This window comes from Otolemur garnettii, unplaced genomic scaffold (genome assembly GCF_000181295.1).
Source record: "Otolemur garnettii isolate 467f Iridium unplaced genomic scaffold, OtoGar3 scaffold00037, whole genome shotgun sequence".
In the NCBI taxonomy this organism is placed as follows: domain Eukaryota; kingdom Metazoa; phylum Chordata; class Mammalia; order Primates; family Galagidae; genus Otolemur; species Otolemur garnettii.
In genome coordinates this window covers 14,757,020-14,773,521 of record NW_003852432.1, presented here as the reverse complement: position 1 = coordinate 14,773,521, position 16,502 = coordinate 14,757,020, and the positions used below count along the sequence as shown (strand labels likewise).

Sequence of the window (16,502 nt, the reverse complement as noted above, 5' to 3'; positions counted from 1 at the left end):
CTAATGTGGCATGATTGTTCATTGCATACTGTATAATAGTTTAGTCACCACTGATACTGTTCGGGAGCTTTGTGTTCCCAGTGACTCATGGGTATAAATTTTTTATCAGAAATCATCATGGAAGTTATTGCAGTTCAGTTTTGCTTTAAGAATAAAATTGTTGCAATCTATTCCTTGTAGCAAATATTTGTATTCTGGTTTTTTTGAGAAGTTAACAGAAGAATTTATTTGCCACCTTTGTTGTCATCTAACAATTTGCAACACTTAAATTTTAAACATTTCCCATGACCTAGTGGGTTCTGTAGCTATAATCAGAAAAGAATGGGAAAATGGACCAAAAGCTTAACTGCATTTTTCCCCCTGTTATTGCAGTCACAGAATTTATATTTAGCTCACACCTTTCTAGAGATATCCCCCTCTTATCTACAGTGTATTTGTAATCTGCTAAATAGTTTTTGCATTTAAAGCTTTTATTTTCCATTCTAGTCTGGAAATAGTTAAGGGATTTTAAGTAGGGGAAAGCTGCAGGTTCTGTGGGCAGTCATTCCTAGGTATAGACAGGTTAAGTACATGTAGAATTAAGTCCCATGAAAGCAGGGGGGGACTGTGATCTCTCTAATCCTACTGCTTCCCCAGGATATTTCACATGGCAGAATTCAAACATTTGTTCAATAAATTCAACTTTCCTATAATGAGAAAGCTAAAAGAACTGCTAAAGAACTTAACTAAATTATCTGTAATATAACTTACTTTCAAAGAAAGTAGAGTATAATATGGGTGGCATTCAATGAACTAAAACTTATGCTGTTGTCCAGCTTCTGCCACAAACAGCATGACAATGGTGAAGTTACTTGAGTTCTCTGGATCTCAATGAATGAATTTAGGGTATTAAGGGATGTGACTAGATTAAGCCCAGTTGGAAGATTCTAAGTCATCCAAGTTCTAACTTGCTTCCCAATTTTAAAATCACTTAGAGAGAAACATCAAAGACTACAAAACTTTTGGTTTATAAGTAACAGACAAAGAATATTAGAAAATTTAAAATTTTTAATAAATGTGCTTTGTTCACAAAATGTGAAAAAATACAACAAACACAAACATACATTTTCAGGTATGCTACCTCCCACCACTTGGCAACTACGGTAAAACCACATGATCTAGTCATGATCTTGAAGATTCCAGCCCAATGATTATCATTTGTTTTTGAAACAACAAATTATTTTGGAGAGCCTGCTGAGAATGTTAACAGGAGGCCCCTTAACTTCTATATATCTAAATGACATCATTCTTAAGAGTACCCATACAGTATACAAGGCCCTATTAACTTCTCTTGTCATTACATATATGATCTGGCACCAAGCTGCAATGACTGCTTATATTTCAACACTTACACACTGAAATTGGCTTTGGTGGAATGTGTATAGGTTTAAATCTGGTGCCAACCTAATTTAAATAAGCTGAATTTACAGTAACAAATGATATAAATTCAAACAAATTTATACTAAGTGGTAGTAGGTTTTATAGAGAGACTTTTCTTTGAAGTACTACTTAAAATACATCATGCACACTTTGAAGCATAAGCAAAGTCAACATCTGTAAACAATCAGAAGAATTTATAGCACCAACATTTTAGCTGTAACACAAAGGCTGACTCCGAGGTCATACTTACACATCAGCCTTTCAAAAGCACTGTTTTCATTTACTTTCAAAGCACTTTCATTTGGTGTATTGTTTTCTTTGCTCTTAAGATCTTATTTAGCTAAATCAAAAAGAAACATTATGGTAAAAGAGGTACTACCAAAACGCAGCTCTGTACTATCCTGAACACAGCCTTCTCTTCTCTCTCTCTCTCTCTCTCTCTCTGAGGGAGCGATAAGACATAATCCTGTAGTGCTTAACTGGAATAAAAAGTCAATCCTAATTATTAAGGAATCTTATGCTATTGAAAGTAAGTGAAAAATTTCAAGTTACTTCTGGCATATTTGAGCAACCAATATTTATTGCATTTAGTCAAATGACTTTCTGAAAGGTTAATTACAATCTTGTTACTTTCATTAATTTAGCATGTGAAATTTGAGATATTGGGTACATACACTTAACCATTTATATCATAAAGGATAAGTTTTGTATTCTAAATAAAGTTTGACATTCAAAGTTAACTACAGCAATTCACAATAAGCACAAAAACATCAGCTTTACCAGAGTAAAGAAGTACAGTATATGAAATTTAGGGTCAACTACTGAAAATGCAAGTTTCCATTAAAAACACACACACGCACATACACACATTAACCATGAAATCTGAAACTGTGATATTTCAGTGCAAAAACCTCAGTATGAGGTAATTTTAATGTAATAACCACTTGAAAAAAAATCCACACAGTGGCACTCTTAAAAATGATAGTTTACATGACAATTGCTGGCTGACAAGACAATGTGGACAAATGTTCTTAGCTGTTTAAACTAACCTTGTCTTGTTTGGACATGTATTTCTCCTTAATCATTTGCTTCTGATTCAGAAACACAGAAAGGCATTTATTAACGTGGAAAGGGAAAATTCCCACAGCCAACTAATGGTTGATATGCTCAAAGAAAATTTTCTCTAGGGCTTATATAGAAATTAAGATACCAAAAGGTCAAAACCATTTTATGAGATTACCAGCAGAGGGTTAATTTCAGATCTTTCTATATAATCCCAAACCTGTAGTGCAGCACCTCCTTAACGGAAAGGCAAGGACCTTACTGAAGTTAGTCTTAATAGAACATGAACTCTCTTCCACGTGCAAACCTTTTCACAAAGGTGTTTTAAAGGTTAGTATTGAGTATTACATTGTTCCTTGCTAAAATAAAAGAATTTTGTAAATGAAACCTAAATTTAAAAAAGTAAAAGTGAACTCTCACAGACAAACTCAACACCAAGGCCCAAATCAACAAGATAGTTATGAAAATACTACTTTGGCAATGGTGTTTACTGAATAGGGCTAATGAAATTAGAATACATACTTTGGGGGTAAATCTCTCCCCTAATGTCTGATGCTGCCAAATGAGGTTTTAATAGAAGAAAGAAGGAAAAAAGAATTATCATCAATTCTAAAAAGTTCAGGAAATACTGGATTATCAGACAAAACTGAATAGAAAATGGCTTTCCGTAACATAACAATTTAGTTAGAAATAAGATTAAGTGCATCACCATACCACTAAGACGATCTATTTCTGTGTCACATTTAACTTGTGAGTCATCAAAGTGCAATCTACAGCTCTCTACATTATCTTAAAGTTTCCCATTGCAATGGTTTAAAGTCAATATTAAAAAAGAAAACACATAGCAAATTATGCTTCATCTTTCACAATAGCACTAAAGAAGAAAAAGTACCTTTCTATGATATCTTAGTGCTAAATGCTAAAGTAACAGTGGTTTCTGCTATGACAGGAGTCACTCTGCATGAAACTTTAAGCTTTCCATATAAGAATAAATTTTAAAATTGAGAAGTAGAAAAAAATAGCAAACTCTGTAAACCTTTGCATTTCTTCAATGCAAACCAGGTTTTAAGTACTGAGTTCATGTTAGTATTTCCAATTAGTGTAAGCAATTAGTTGAGGAGCCTGGACTAAAGGGGCCTTTTGCTTTTATATTAACTTAAAAGTAATATGGGATCCTCTAGCTCATAGAAAGGAATAGAGCTGGCTTGACTTTCTCCAGAATCTGAGTCATATGGAGCATCAGGGAGCTCTGTGAAACCGTATGCTAGTTGTTCATCTTCTATATCTGATCGAACATAGCAGGAAGGGTTAGCATATTCCTCATCTTCTATACTGTTGAAATCTTGAGGAATATATAACATTCCTGGGTAGTTCCTACTAACCAAGTCACTTGTGGTTTTTAGGGAGATTTTCCTAAATGCCATCAGATGCATATGTGAAAATTTTGAATACTTGAAGCGTTTAAAGCCCAGGGATTCTATAGCAATTTTCCAGCTTTTCATCATCATAGCACGACGGTTCTGATGGGAGGAATCAGGTGTGATGATAAGTAATAAACCATTTAACACTAACAGTTCATGGGCCTTCTTGCAGCAAATCCATCGCTGGTAAGGTGATGGAAAGTAAGAGAGGAGTAGAGAGAAAACCACCACATGGAAAAGTTCTCCAGGAAGAGAATCAATAGGGTTTTTTAGCTGTTTCAAAAAAGCATCTATAGCATCCTGTGCAAGCTGGAGTGGCTGCTGAAGCTGTAAATTCAGGAAGTCACATTTATAAACACTCTGCAAAAAGAAAAACAAGGCATATTAGGAATTTCAAGATTAAGTAATACACAGATTTTACAGGTAATTATTGCACAACATTTTTATGTAAGCTCAGCTCTGATTACGCATCTTTTCCTTCTAAATTACTGAGCTTGCACAGACTTATTCAATGTATGCTTTCTCACAAAAATCTGACTGATTAAGCTCAAAGAATTTCTAGTCATCATTTAAAAAAATGTATATTTCTGTCTAACAACCTGAAACTAAAAGTAATTCTTCAGTATATATTTAAAAAATCATAAAGGTTTATATGAATTTTAATTTGGGTAAGAAGTTGCAAGAGTGACTTTTTTTTGAGACAGAGTTTCACTCTGTTGCCCTAGGTAGAGTGCGGTGGCATCATAGCTCACAGCAACCTCAAACACTCCTGCCTCAGCTTCCCAAGTAGCTGGGACTATAGGTGCTCATCACAATGACCACCTAGTTTTCTTTTACTTTTAGTAGAGACAGAGTCTCATTCTTGCTCAGGCTGGTCTCGAACTCCTGAGCTCAAGCAACCCAGGAGTGACTTATTTATAAGCTTACTCATATTTACATCCATTTTAACAGTTATAGTTATAAATAATAAGCAATTATAGAAATAACTCTGACTAAGAATTACTATGAAATAAAGATGAAAAGAGGCATTATAAAATTTGTATTAGGAAAATGATGCCAAAGTTTTTTAAGGTCATTTACATCAACTTTAACCATTTAAAAAGTAATTTTACTTTTATTCTATTACAAAGTTAATCCTTGGTTTGAAATAAAGTAAATTTAATTAACTTAGACAAATGACCATGGGAAACACTATAACTAATGGAACAAACATTACATGAATGGCTAACTACTTCAACAACATGGAAATTGTCCAGAAGTAAGAAAGCAGTTTTAAAATTAGATTAGTTACTCTTATCATAAAGCAAGCTACTAATTAACAAAGCTATGAGCTAATAGCCCCTTACTCTTGTTAGTAGATAAGCTGATTACATGATCATCTGACTAGCAGGAAAAATGACAGGTAATTTTCTATTACCAGAAAAAAGATTGTTTTTCATCTTCTTTTTGCTTCTTTTTTAAAGACAGTTTTATTGAAATATAACTGACACAATAGCATATTTAAAGTGTATACTTTGATAAGTTTTGACACTCATGAAACCACTGCCACATCAAGTTAAGGAACAGATCCACACTCCTCAATTTTCCTCATGCCACTGTATACTTAGTAATCCCTTCCTCTCACTCTCACTCTCCCTGCTCTTCCCCTGCCACCAGGCAACGGCTGATGTGATTTTTGTCACTATAATTTGTATTTCCTAGAATTTCATATAAATGGAATAATACAGAATGTACTCTTATTCTGCCTGGCTTCTTTCACTTGCATTCTGAGATTCATTTTTTTTTTTTTTAATGACAGGAATTAGTTTATTACTTTAATTGCCGAATGGTATCCCATTGTAAATAATATATCACAGTTGGTTTACTCATACATCTGTTTGTGTGTATCTGAGTTGTTTCTAGTGTTTGGCTGCTGTGAATATTCTTGTTCAAGTCCTTGAATGGACATGATTCAGTCTGTCTTGTAAATATCTTAGGTGGTGGAATCATACAGTATGTATATACTTAACTTATAAAGAAACTCTTAAACTGTTTTAAAAAGCAGTTATACAGCCTTACATTACCTCCAGGAATATCCGAGAGTTCCAGTTTTTCTAAATCCTTATCAACTCTTGGTATAGCCAGTCTTTCCCACTTTAGTAATTGTGACAGGTGCACAGTGGTCTATCATGATTTTGATTTGCATTCTCCTAATAAGTAGTAATGTTTATCTTTTCAGACTTATTTGCCATCCAAATAACTTCTATGTTAAAGTGTCTGTTCAAATCTTTTGCCCCTTTCAAAATAATTGGATTGCTTTACATTTTTAAACATTGCTATTATTGGGTTTTAAGAGTTCTTCACACACTTTTGGACACTAGTCCTTTATCAGAGATAAGAATTGCACTATTTTCTCTCAGTATAATGTGGCTTATTTTTTCATTCTTTTTGTCTTTTGAAGAGCTGAAGTTTTTTACTTTGATAAAGATCAATTTATTGTTCTTTTGTATATCTTGCTTTCAAAGTCATGTCTAATAAATTGTTTCCTATATCAAGGTCAAAGGTTGTCTTCAATGTTTTTCTTCCAGAAGTTTTGTAGTTTTAGGTTTTCCATTCAGGCCTATGATCCACCTGAGCTCATTTTATTTTTTTCTTTTATGAGGTATGGCACAGACCAGGTTATTTTTTTTTGGAAATGAATATTCAGTTCAACATTTGTTGAAAAGATGATCTTTTCCATTTTGGGTGAAAATCAGTCACCTATAAGTTTGGCCTATTTGTGGACCTTCTATTCCTTATTGATAATCTTGACATTGTTATCATATTGTCTTGAATATTGTGGCTTTATATTTAATTTTAAAATCAGGTAATATTACTCTTCAACACTATTGTTCTTCTTAAATTGTTTTACCTATTCTAGGTCCTTTCAAAAGAACTGATTGAGTTTTTCAGTTTCTACAAAAAAGCCCATCAGGATTTTGATCAGGATTGCATTGAATCTATACATCAGTTTGGGAAAAACTAACATGTTAACAATACAGAATTCTCTACCAATAAATATGGTACACCTCTTCATTTATTTTAGTCACCTTTAATTTCTCTCCATTTGTGGTTTTTGACATAAAGATTATTTTACTTTTGTCAGATTTATGATATATATCATACATGAAATACTGTATATTTTGATGCTATCGTAAATGGTACTATCCTTAACTTCAATTTCTGATTGATTACATGGAATAATCTAAGAGAAGATCAATGTCATCTGAATAAAAAAGATTTACTTCATTCTTTCCAACCTGGATGCTTTTTTTTTTTTTTTTTGCTTTAATGAATTGGCTAGAAATCTAATACAATGCTGAAAAGAAATGGTGAGAGTAGACATCTTTATGTTATTCTAGTTCAAACTCATGGAAAACATTGTTTTTCCACCATTAAGGATGAAGTTTTTCAGATATTCCTTATCAGGCTGAAGAAATTTCCTTAAATTTCTACTGAGTTTTTAATCAGGAAAAGGTGTTAGATTTTATTGAATGCTTTTTCTGTGCCTGCAGAAACGATTACATGTCTTTTTCTTTTTGGTTGGTTAATATAGTAAATAGATTAATTATTTTTTGAACATTAAACCAAACTTGGCCATGATGTATATTATCTTTCTAAAAGACATTATTGGATTTCATTTGCTAAATTTTTATATAGAACATCTGCATTCATGTTCATGAGGGATACTGCTTTGCAGTTTTCTTGTTTTGTATGGGAATGGCCTCATAGAATGAGCTGGGAAGTAGTATTCCATTATTATGGAAAAATATGGAATTGGTATTATTTATTATGGATTTAATACGCTCTTCTTTTCTAGTGAAAAGTTAGTACCATTGCCTTGAGACCTTCCTTATAAAGGTGTTTAGGTGCTATAATTTTCCCTAAGTACTACTTTTAGTGACCCCTAAAGTACTATTTTAGTGATTTCAGTGGCTCTTACACACATTTTTTTGTCATTTCAGAAAATGTTCTTATTTTCATGGTTGAGTTCTTCTTTGTTTGATATTCTTATATTTGGTTGGTCAATTAAGAGGGTTACTGAATTTTCTGATTATAATCTTATAAATATCGATTTTTTCCTCTTTTGTCAGTTTTTGGTTTATATATTTGGAAGGTCTACTATGAGGTGCATAAATGTTTATGATTTTATGAACTGCCCCTTTTATCATTATGGAATGACCATCTTTATCTCTGGTAATATTCTTTGCTCTGAAACATGCTTTATCTGATTTTAATATAGCTATACCAACTTTCCTTTTCTCCATCTTCTTGCTTTCACTCTGTATTTTTATAATTGAAGTGCATTTCTTACAGGCAACATGTATTTGGGTCTTGCTCCCTCCCCCACACCTGACAATCTCTGCCTTTTAGTTGGGACATTTAGGTCATTTCTATTTAATGTGATTACTGATTATCCTTGAATTTTAAATCTATAATCTTGCTGTTTAGTTTTTACTTGTACCTGATCATGGTTCTCCATTTCCATTTTCCTGTCATCTTTTAGATTGAGATTTTCATGATTCTATTTTATCTCCTTTGTTGGCTTATTTAACTCTTTTATTTTGGTGGCTGCTTTAGGACTTATAGCACATATCTTTAACTTATCATAGTCTACCTTCAAGTGATATTATATCACTTAATGTATAAGAATCTTAAAATAGGATGCAGTTGTTCCTCAGTATTTGGATTATTGGTTCCAGGAACCCTCATGGATCCCAAAATGTGTAGATATTCGAGTCCCTTATATAAAATGGCATGGCATTTGCATATAACCTACGTGTACCCTCTTGTATATTTTTAATCATTTTAGATCACTTACAATATCTAACATAATGTAAACTCCATGTAAAAAACTGTTTTACTGTATTACTTCTATTATTTGTTAATTATTTTTCAAATATTTTTGACCTGTGGTTGATTAAATCCATGGATGTAGAACCCACCGATACAGACGGCCAATTGTATTTCCAATTCTCTAATCTCTTCCTATATACTACTCTTGTCATACATTTTAGTTTTAGCTATATTATAAATCCCTTTATCATTTTTTTTGTTTGTTTGTTTAAATGGTTGTATTAGTTTGCTAGGACTGCTGTAACAAAGTGCCATGAATTAGATGGCTTAAGCAACAGAAATTTATTTTCTCAAAGTTCTGAAGTCTAGAAGTCTGAGATCAATATGTTGGAAGAATTGTTTCCTTCTGAAGGCTGTTGGGGAGAACTTTTATTACTTGGCTTGTGGATGTATCACCCCAATCTTTGCTTTCATTGTCACATGACATCCTACCTATATGCTTGTTTCTAACTCCAAATTTCTCCTTTTTATAAAGACACCACTATCATATTAGATTAGGGCCCACCATAATGATCTAATTTTCCCTTGATACCTCTGTAAAGCACCTATCTTTAAATAAAGTCACAAAATGGGGGTTAGGACTCCAAGGTATCTTTTTTGTGGGGTGACATAATTCAGCCCATAACAATGGTCAATTATCTTTTAAAGAGTTTAAATAACAAGAGAAGAGAGTATATATATATGTTAAACCTGTGTAGCTACCATGTCCAGTATTTTTCCTTTCTCTCTTCTTCTTCTTTTTTTTTTTTTTTAAAGAGACAGAATCTCACTTTATCACCCTTGGTAGAGTGCCATGGCGTTATAGCTCACAGCAACCTCCAACTCCTGGGCTTAGGCGATTCTCTTGCCTCAGCCTCTGGAGTAGCTGGGACTACAGGTGCCCACCACAACACCCAGCTATTTTTTGTTGCAGTTTGGCCGGGGCCAAGTTTGAACCCACTACCCTTGGTACATGTGCCGGCACCCTACCACTGACCCACAGGCGCTGCCCAGTACTCTTCATTTCTTTGTGTAGATCAATATTTCCACCTGGCTAAAGTACTTCCTTAACATTTCTTAAAATGTAAGTTTGCTAATACTGAATTATTTCAGCTTTTGGGTATCTGAAAAAAATCTTTATTTCACCTTTGTTTTTTAAAAGATATTTTTGCTAGGTATGGAATTCTAGGTGAAAATTTTTTTCTTTTAGTACTTTAATGTATCTTTTGAAAATTTCTGGCTGTTTTTAAGACTTTACTACTGGTTTCAGAAGTTTAATTATGGTGTTCCTTGGTATAATTTTCTTTATGTTTCTTGTGTATGGAGTGTGTTGAGCTTATTGGATTTGTGAGTTTATAGCTTTCATCAAATCTGGAAAATTTTGACCATTATTTTTTCAAATTGACCCCCTTTTTGTGAGACTTTAATTATATTTAGCTGTTTGAAATTGTATCACTGATCCTCTCCTGCTTTAAAAATTTTCTGCGTCTCACTTTGGGTAGTTTCTATTGCTGTACCATCAATTTAACTTTTCTTCTGCAAACATCTAATATGCATTAATCACATCTAGTATGTGTTTCATATCACACACATTGTAGTATCCATCTCTGGTAGCTCCATTTGGGTATTTAAGCATTTTCCAAGTCTCAATTTTGTATATGGTTATAATATTCCTACTTTGTTTTTTAATGATAAATTAAAACTTCACTCAAGCATGAAACATGGTTAAGTGCACAAACTATGATCGTTAAGTCAAAAAGATTTTCCCAAACTGGACAGTATTCCTATTTTAACATCCTTTAATTTTAATACCTGTGCCAGTCTGAGGTTTGTCTTTATTGATTTATCTGTTCACTGTGGGTCCTATTTTCTTGCTTCTTTGTATGGTTGGTAATTTCTTTTTTGGATGCCAGACATGGTGAATTTTACCTTGGTGGGGGCTAGATAGCTATGGATTGTTGTAAATATTCTTAAACTTTGTTCTGGGATGTACTTAAGATATCTGGGTAAAGGGCTCAACTACAACTTAGACTTTACCTAACAAATGCAAACAATTTAACCTAATTTTATGAACACTTATATTAATGTGGAATTAAAAAAAAAACACCTAGAGACAGTCTGATCTTTTTGGGTCTTGTTTTAAAGATTTGTTAGGTGGAATTAGAGCAGTGTTCAGTATAAGGCTAATTATTCATCACAACTGAGGCAAGACCCTTCTATATACTGAATTCAATGCCTGTGAATTTTGGTACCTTCTCCAGTCTCATGTAGTTTTTTTCATATACAGATGCTGACCAGTATTCAACTGAGTACTCAAAGGGGACCCTTTGTGGTCCGCTGAAGTTTTCTGTCTACACAGCTTTCTCATTTTTGAAACTGTATCCTACAAACTCCATCTACCTTGGTCTCCCAGGACTTTCAGCTTGGATTTCTCTCTCTGTGCTACATCCTGGAAAATCTTTCAAGGCAATACACTAGGGCTCATCTCATTTGTTTTTCATATCTCAGGGCCCACTCTTCCTTCATTATCTGACCACAATGTCAAAATTAGTTCATATATTTTGCCTCTTGTCTCCATCATTCCATCTTGCCTTCAGAAGAGTTACTCTCTTCACTCTGTTTTATAATTATAATAGTTATAATGGTTCTGGAACTATGGAAGTCTGATTCTACCACTGAACTTAAGTATAGCTGCCCTTATGCCTTCCCTAATGACTATACATTTGAAAGATTATAGCCATATCTATAAACAGATTCTATATTAAAAAAATAATACTGAAGCTTCACGTTCAGATCTAATGGTCATCATGTCTCAGCAGTCCTCAAAGAACATCTTTACATCTTTAATGTGTGTCTTAAAAAAGAATGGAAGAGAATCTGGTCCTGAAGTCCCTTCCACTTTAAAACTATAGCTTCTGATAGCACAGAAATTCTCTTTAATGACAAGCTAAGAATGGCAAATATTTGTCCATCTTTTGGAAGTAGAGGTAACAGTAAAGCTTTTACTACTCTCTTGTTCCTCAATGTTACTCATATAGATTCAATCTAGACAGTCATGTTCATCAAAATGATACATAATCAAAGAAAAGATCCATATGAAGGGTGAATCTTTATCAGGAACTTTTCAGCAATAACAGCTATGTTTTTCTTTAGCACTTACTGTGCTAGGTGTTTAAAATATTTTTTTCCAAGAAAACATTATAACATCCTATGAAACTGGTCCATTACTAACTAACCTCCTATTATAAAATTAAGAAAACTGAGGATCAGAGACTTTTAGAAAATGGTGGTGAAGAGATTCAAACCCAGGTTAAAGGTAAGATCCCATACTTCTACTTAAAAAGTATTTAATATACAAGGCACTCTTCTACATGGTGGGAATATAGCAGCAGCAGGGTGAAAAAAATCCCCATTCAAGTAGTTCATGCTCTAATCCATATTCTCTTTATAATATTAAAAATGCAACTTATATATTTATTTTGCATCTTCAATTATGTCAAAAATAAAATGGCAAATGTTATAATTCATGTTATCTAATTTAAGAAAACAAATCTTTTTCTGACATGAGTACATAAAAACTGCACTTGCCCTAAAGTCATCTATCTTCAAAAAATACCTTTAACATGAACTCTTCTTATATTATTAATAGTAAGAAAAAAGAAAATTTAAGCTGATAAGGTGATCCTGCTTCACTGAATTGAAGTGATAAAGCAACAATGACTGACTCACTGGAATGTTCTCAAAGGGAAGGATCATATCTATCACTTATAGATATGGACCTATAATGTACCAGGCCAAGTGTCAGCTGGATGCTTATTCTTATAACTCTTTTATAAAGGTAGAGGAAACAGTTTATGTAAAGTCAAATAGTTTCACCTTTTAAAGTATCAATAAGCTAGATTTCATAAAATTTTGGTTGACTCCAAACTCTTGCCTCTTTCTACCATTCCACGATGGTTCTACCCTCCAGTAAAATTCAGAAAAGATTCATTAAAAAACAGTAAACCAAATGAAACACAGTGTAGAGCCCAAACACTATAGTTATGTGAAAATCTTCCTATCTTTGTAATCTACTAAAGTTTCTTGACAGCAATGATTTTTCTATAGTGTAGTTCTAGAAGATTATGACTATTTAGATGATAAACAGGGAACAAAACAAAGAAAATAAAAGACAAATACAGTACTGGTCACGTCAATATTGGTTAACTAAATGCTCAAATTTTCACAATATATAGATTTAGTTTTGAATAGAAATAATCTCTTAACTGGTTAGTTCATAGAAATATTAGTTTCTATTTTCGGAATACAAAGATAGTGACTTTTCTTTGCAAATATACATTTAGAATATTCCAGTCTAAAAACAAACAAAACTATGCATACCTCTACAGCAGGTACAATGTCTATGCCAACAGTTAGAAATTCTTCAAACTTCAGAAATGGGTTAAAGCAGCTGCCAACATCAAGTAATCTGATCTTTCCTGAGGCTTGTAGCAACCTAAAAATAGACATTTTATATTATAAAAGGCAAACTGAAAATGAAGTATAAATAAATTAAAATATCTGAGGGTAAAAATTATGTAGATTATTGATTTTTTAACTTTTTGGTCTTGTTATCCCTTTACACATTTAAAAATTAGTGAAAGAGCTTTCATTTATATGGTGGTCTATTAACAATTACCATATTTGAAGTTAGAAAATGTTAAAATATTGATTCATTTATAAATAATAAACCTATTGTATGTTAACAGAAAATGTAACTTTTAAACAAAAAATAGCAAACTTAAAAAGTAAAAAGGGAGGTCTGTTTTATAAATATATATATTTTTAGGTCTCTTTAATGTCTAGCTTATACAATAATAAATTCTAATGTCTGCTTCAGACTGTTATAATATCTAATGCTATGCAGTCTAAAAAACCCCACTCTATACTCATGAAAGACTGGAGCACAAAAAAAAAATGAGAATCTAAAATGATATTTAATATAGTATACTCCTAGATAGTCATTCTGATCCTTACTTGGGCTATGGTTAAGAACAAGAGTTTAGAATCAGAGAGACTAAGATCAAAACCTGATTCTGTCCCTGAATGTGTAATATGGGAATAATACTGGTACCTACACTAAAGAGGTTCCCCCCTCACCCGGAATTTAATGAGATAATACGTTTAATGCTTAACCCAAAGTCTGGTACATGGTAAGTAATCAAAAAGTGGTAGATATTGTTGTTTACTATTTTCATATTATAGATGAAATTGTTGTGGTTCATCTACTAATAACCTTTCTGACTATGTAAAAGCAGAATTTGCCTCACACTAAATTCTTTAGCACTGATTCTAGTAAACTGAGTAGCAACAAATTCCTGATAGTCTTTTTTAAAATATATGCTTCTTATAAATTGAATTTTTAACTGAAGTATTCTAAGTCACTCAATTTAATTCAATATTAACCAATCGAATAACCAATTCATCAGTTATCATCACCAATAATTTAACCATATCATGGATTACCTTAATAATTGATCAATTTTCAATAATACATGGAGTCCATTTCAAATTCTTTGGTTCTGCTCCTTAATTTTTTATTTGCATAAAATATAGATGTACAGTTTAAAGAATAATCACACAGTGAACATTTATGCACAATTACCACCCCTGGTCAATAACTAATGCCTGTACCTGGATGGCATGACTATTCACGTTGCTATCATCCACATCTTTCCATAATGGCAGTCACTACCCTTATTTTAAGGATAACCATTCTCTTTATTTCTGTTTAGAGTCTCAATTACCTATAACACAATACTTAGGTAATACAGTTCAGTAAATAAACTACACATTTGTTCTTATTGACTGACTTACTCCTTTCCACTAATACTGTTTGTGAGAGGTGAGTGTGATTCTATAATTCACTTGCATTGCTATACAATACTACACTTAAACAACACATCCTATTGGGACTTTGAGTAGTGTGGCACTAAGTCTAAAGATCATTGGGGAGAATTTACAGATTTACAATATTAAAACTCTTTAAGTCTATGGACACAGGATAGTTAACTATTTATTTAGCTTTTTTTTTTTTTTTTGTCTCCAAAATACTTTTATTTTCCCTAAAAAGGTCTCACACATCTTTTGTTGGATTTATATTCCTTGATATCTCATAGTTTTTTTGAACCTGCCACCTCTGGTATTATGGGGCCAGTGCTCTACTCCTTTGAGCCACAGGCGCTGCCCCCAATATCTCATAGTTTTTGATGCTATTACTAATGTTATCTTTTTTCCCCCACGGCTAAACTTTACTGTTATTTTTTAAGCTTCATTTTTTTATTATTGATTATAAAATGTAATAGACTTTTGCATATAGTAGTCTCCAGTTATCTATGGTTTTAGTTACCCTCAGTCAACCACAGTCTGAAAATATTCAATGGAAAATTCCAGAAATAACCAATTCATAAATAAATTTTAAGTTGTGAGATGTTCTCAGTAGTGATATAAAACTGCATACTGTCCTGCCTAGTACATGAATCATCCCTGTGTCCAATATACCCATGCTATATAAACTGACTGCCCATTAGTCATCAACACGGTCTGCTCCTGACATCCAAGCACTAACACAGGCATGGCTTAATGATCTGGATCACTGAAAGCAGATGATCCCGCTTCTGACATATGGTCAGAAGGTAAATAGTAACCTAATGTTACATCATGATGCTTATGTCATTCTTCTCGCTTCACCTTATCACAAAGACATCACTTCACATCATAACAAGGGTGAGTATAGTATTAAATACAGGGTGATCATAAAGTTGCACACTATTTTAAATTGCACATGAACTTTATGGACAACCTGTATTTTGAAAGAATCACATTCACATAATGTTTATTACAGTATTTTGTTATAGTTGTTCTATTGTACTCTTGTAGTTATTCTCTTATGGTGCCAAACTTATAAATTAAATTTTATCATGAGTATGTAAGCATAGGAGAAAAAAAACACGAGATTGGGAGCGTTCAGGGTGGTATGGCTGTAGACGGAGAAAAAAAAACAGTACAGGGTTCAGTAATATCCACAGTTTCAGGCATCCATTGCGGGTGTGGGCAAGTATTCCCTGAGAATAAGGGGAGATTACTATGTATTTATTTTGTATCTAGTAACTTTACTAAATTCCTTAATCTTAATTGCTTAGGTGTCTTTTATTTTGGGTATTCTAAGTATATAAGTATATAATCTGTGAAAAATGACAATTGTATTTCTTCCTTTCCTATCTATTCACCCACCCATGTGTCCATTTTTCCCCCTCACTAGTCTTCCCAGGACTTCTAATACAATGCAAAGCAGAAGTGGGCACCATTAACCCAATTTCAAAGGGAACATTCCAGTGTTTCATCATAAAATGCAATGACAGTTACAGAGTTTATTCTTGATAAAGTTGAAAACGTTCCTTTTATGCTTAGCTAGGGTTTTTTTTTTTTAAAGTTTTGACCCAAATCCATGTTGAATTTTATTAAATGCATTCTATGCATCTGTGCAGATATGACTTACATCTGTTTATGTGGTATAGTGCATTAATTTTATAGTGTTAGATCAACCTTGCATTTTTGGAAAGAATTTAATTTGGTTTTGATATATTATCCTTTTCATAATTTGAAGGATTCTATGTGTGGGTATATATAGTCAATTCTTGCTATTTGTGGTAGTTATGTTCCACAAAGTTACCATGAACACTGAATTAGTAAATATAGAACCATAGC

General features: G+C 32.8%; 1 protein-coding gene across 1 annotated transcript in view; it reads right to left on the bottom strand.

Annotated features, from left to right (window-relative positions):
- Positions 1-1,030: 1,030 nt before the first annotated feature.
- The window catches only part of BMT2 (base methyltransferase of 25S rRNA 2 homolog), a 65,727-nt gene continuing 50,255 nt past the window's right edge, over positions 1,031-16,502 (bottom strand). The window contains exons 4-5 of the mRNA XM_003789805.2: positions 13,137-13,251; positions 1,031-4,262 (exon numbers count right to left, since the gene is read on the bottom strand). Of these exons, the coding sequence (XP_003789853.1) occupies positions 3,633-4,262; positions 13,137-13,251 (745 nt within the window). The 3' untranslated portion in view covers positions 1,031-3,632. The remainder of the gene's footprint in view (positions 4,263-13,136; positions 13,252-16,502) is intronic.